The 3,574-nt window shown below is 48.3% G+C and overlaps 1 protein-coding gene across 1 annotated transcript; it reads left to right on the top strand.

Moving 5' to 3' along the window:
- The first annotated feature begins 964 nt into the window (after positions 1-964).
- On the top strand, positions 965-1,462 carry LOC136832955 (uncharacterized). The gene has a single exon (XM_067094608.1). It carries the CDS (start codon positions 965-967, stop codon positions 1,460-1,462), a length of 498 nt encoding a protein of 165 aa, XP_066950709.1.
- Positions 1,463-3,574: the final 2,112 nt, after the last annotated feature.

The raw sequence follows: 3,574 nt of genomic DNA, 5'->3' as shown, positions 1-3,574 counted from the left end.
CCCCCTGACTCTTTGTAAATCTTGCAGGGGTCAAATATGTTCTCCTGAATTGACTTGTGAGGAATGTGTTTCATGGTATGGTAAAATGTAGAAGACTTTGAGTAGTCATTTGACCAAATTAGACAGGGACAAAAAGAGGAAAGCAGTGTCAAGAGCTAGTAGTAAGAAGACTTTAGCCAGTCTGGTGTCTGCTAAATATTTTGATAATGATAACTCCGATTCCTTGTCTTCCACCCAATCCCTCTTCTCAGTCTGTACCAACCACTCCACATCCTGGCTCCCTTAATCGCAATCCCAACCCCATTACCAGCCTTTAATCTAGAATAACCTTAAGTTTGGGCTATTAGTTAATACAATGGAGAAAATTGGTGCTTCTGTTAAAGTCGTGATGGGCAGAGTGAATGTGAAAAGTGATGGTGAAGTGTTAGTGGAGGAGGTGGCTGTCTGTCCCGCCGATTCTCCTAGGCCAAGGTCCCTGGCAAACTCCCCTAAACCTGGGAGGAGCCAAACTGGTAGCCCAAAGGAGGTCGGTGGGGTCTGCCCACAGGCAGTCGGCCCCTCAGTCGGACCTGTTGCCACGTCCCATGTTACGATGGAACGGTGCTGGAAAGGTGTCTCTGTGGAAGTGGATTGTCTTGCATCTAGTGTTTCCAGCAGTGATTCTAGTCCTAGGCACCAATGGCGTTTTCAAGGAGAATCTCGTCCTCTGAGGAGGTGCGCCCCGGGTGTATCTCAGCTTCCTTCAGTTCCAGTTAAGAAGGTTAAAGAAAATTCCCCAGAGTGACGGCCGACATGTAGTTTTTGGGATAGTCCGGAATGTTTCTTCCAGGATCATCCGGAATTAGTGGGACAGTTTCTGTCTACTAAGCGTGTTACTGTTCGTAAGCACTTTTCTGCTTCTAGGACCTCGTCGTCTTCTAAGCGCCCATCCGTAGTTTTGGAGGATTTGCCTGGGCATGTAGTGATGTCGGAGTGCCCGCCAGCTCCTATGCACCCAGCTGCTGTTCCTGTAGCTCCTGAACAATCAGCATTACCTGGATCTTCTTTGGCTTCTGGGAAGAAGTCTTTGGCGCCAATGCGCCCAGTGGCACCAGAACTTCCATTGCCTGTTGAACGTGCTGCTCCTAGTTGTGTGGCTCTTTCTGAGCGCCAGTCATCTTCTGTGCGACCTTTGTCTCTTGAGCACCCCTTAGCTGAGCACCCATCTGCTTCCGAGCGGCTGTTGGTGCCCATGCTCCCGTCGGCTCCTGAGCATCTGTTGGCACCCATCTGCCATTTGCCACAAGACAGTCCATTGGTGCCCATGTCCATTTCCACTTCTGAGCGCCCAATTTCTTCGAAGCCTTCTAGAGCACCTGTGTCTTCTTCTGTGCTGCCTACTCCTGCTCCTGCAGTTGCAGATTCACTCCCAGTCACGTCTCTCTTCGTCTTCTGCAGTGCAGCAGGCAGGATCCTTCAGTAGTGGATCCTTCATTTCAGCCAATCCAATGCCAACAGGATAATATCCTGGGCTTAATTAAGAAGATACCCTCAGCTCCTCAGCCTATTGCGTAACTGTCACCCATTTCTTCTGAGGAAGAGGAAGATGTAGATCCTGTTACCCCTCCTTTGGTGTATGCCTCCTTACTCAGGTTTCTTCTTGCCTGCAGTTCCAGCTTCACTGGCTTCGACTTACTTAATGGACAACCAGACGACTCCTTCTTCGAGGCTACCTAAAATGGTGCTGTCTTCCTCAGCTAAGAAAGCTCTCCGTGAAGTGGAAAGCTGGCTCTCAAGCAAGAGAGAGCAGGGAAGAGCCTGTTTTAGTTGTCCGCTGTCTAGATTGTCACAGAGAAGATACGTATCTTATGCGACTAGAGAGGCCCCAACCCTGGGAGCTTCTGCCTCCTCCCAGGGAGACTTCTCTGGGTTGATTGACTCCTCCAGAAGGTCGGTGTTTAATTCAGCTAAGATTTTGTTTTCGACCTTGAAATTGGACCACCTTATCACTCCTCTTCTCTTCGCTTGACAAGAAACACCTATTCTGTCAGGCTACTGTGCTACAGATTGCTTCTGATCTGCAGAAAAACTCCACTCAGTACCTTCTCGCACAATCAGTGAGGCACCCTAGGGAGTCTCTGGCCTTCAACTCTAGGACAATGTCTCCTGTGCAACCTCAGCCCTTTCAGGGTAGAAGCAGACAAAGAGGCTTCCCCAGACCTCGTGGAAACTCCCATTTCACCCCTCGGGCAATCAAAAAGTCCTCTTATAAATGACCTGCACGATGAGATCTATCTCTCCAGAAAGCTGGATTGTACAAGTTCTGAAAGAGGGGTTATTTAATCCTGCTTCTGAGGAAACTCTCCTTAACCAACAAGCCTGTCTTACTCGCAGGCTCCGAGAGGTTTTCAGTCTTCCCAAGAAGCCAGCACCTTGAAAAAGAAGCAGTTGAACTAGTCGAGGACACTCCTCCTCCACAGTCTGCCTACAATCATCTGTTTGTAGTCCCCAAGGCCTGGGGGGTGGGGGGCGCAGCTGGAGACTGGTTCTGGATGTGAGTGCCCTGAACTTGTATGTGCAGAAAACAAAATTCAAAACGGAGACGTCCCAGTCCATCCTTATGTCCATTCGTCTGGAAGATTGGATGATTTCCATAGACATGAAAAACGCCTACTAACATGTCCCAGTTCATCAGGACTCAAGGAGGTTTTTAAGGTTTGTATTCCAGAACAAGGTGTACTAGTTAAGAGCCCTTTGCTTCGGCCTGTCCACGGCTCCGCTGGTATTCACGTGTGTACTAGCTCCAATAGTGAAATGGTTACATTTGATGGGGTCAACATTTCGCTGCATCTCAACGATTGGCTCATTCACTCCCAGTTGAAGGACAAATGTGTGGAGGACCTTCACAAGACCCTTCTTCTCGCCCAGGATTTGGGCCTCTTGGTTGATAAACTTTCCAAATCCTCAACTGACTCCTTCTCAGGAGGTAGCTTATTTTGGGATGAGGATAAACTCATGGATTTTTTTGGTTTTTCCCTCCCCCTGAAGGATAGACTTGTGCCTTCAGAAGATAGATAGATTTCTCTCTCTCAGTCCTGTTCTGCAAACAGCTGGATGAGCCCGTTGGGGACCCTCTCGTCCATGGAACAGTTCATGTCCCTGGGAAGGCTACACACGAGAGACTTACAGTTCTTTCTGAAAATCAGTTGGAACAGAAAGAAATACCTGGATTCTTTCGTTTTTTCCAATAACGAAGGAAATAAAAGAGGACATTGTTTGGTGAAAATCAAGAGACAAGCTCTCTCAAGGAAAATCGCTCCTTCCTCTGAGCCCTTACCTAGTGTTTTATTCAGACGGATCAGACCTAGGTAGGGGAGCCCTCCTGAGAGACAAGGAAGTCTCAGGCATTTGGTCTTCAGAGCAGAGGAAATGGCACATCAGTGTGAAAGAATTGATGGCAATTCACTGGGGATTGCAAGCATTTGCATCGGAGGTGTCCAAGAAGACAGTGACCATCCACTCGGACAACACCAAGGCAATGTATTATGTCAAAAAGTGGGGGAACTCATTCGTTTACCCTTTGCCAAGCAGCAAG

Source organism: Macrobrachium rosenbergii, chromosome 51 (assembly GCF_040412425.1).
Source record: "Macrobrachium rosenbergii isolate ZJJX-2024 chromosome 51, ASM4041242v1, whole genome shotgun sequence".
NCBI lineage: Eukaryota > Metazoa > Arthropoda > Malacostraca > Decapoda > Palaemonidae > Macrobrachium > Macrobrachium rosenbergii.
This window is presented reverse-complemented; position numbering and strand designations above follow the sequence as displayed.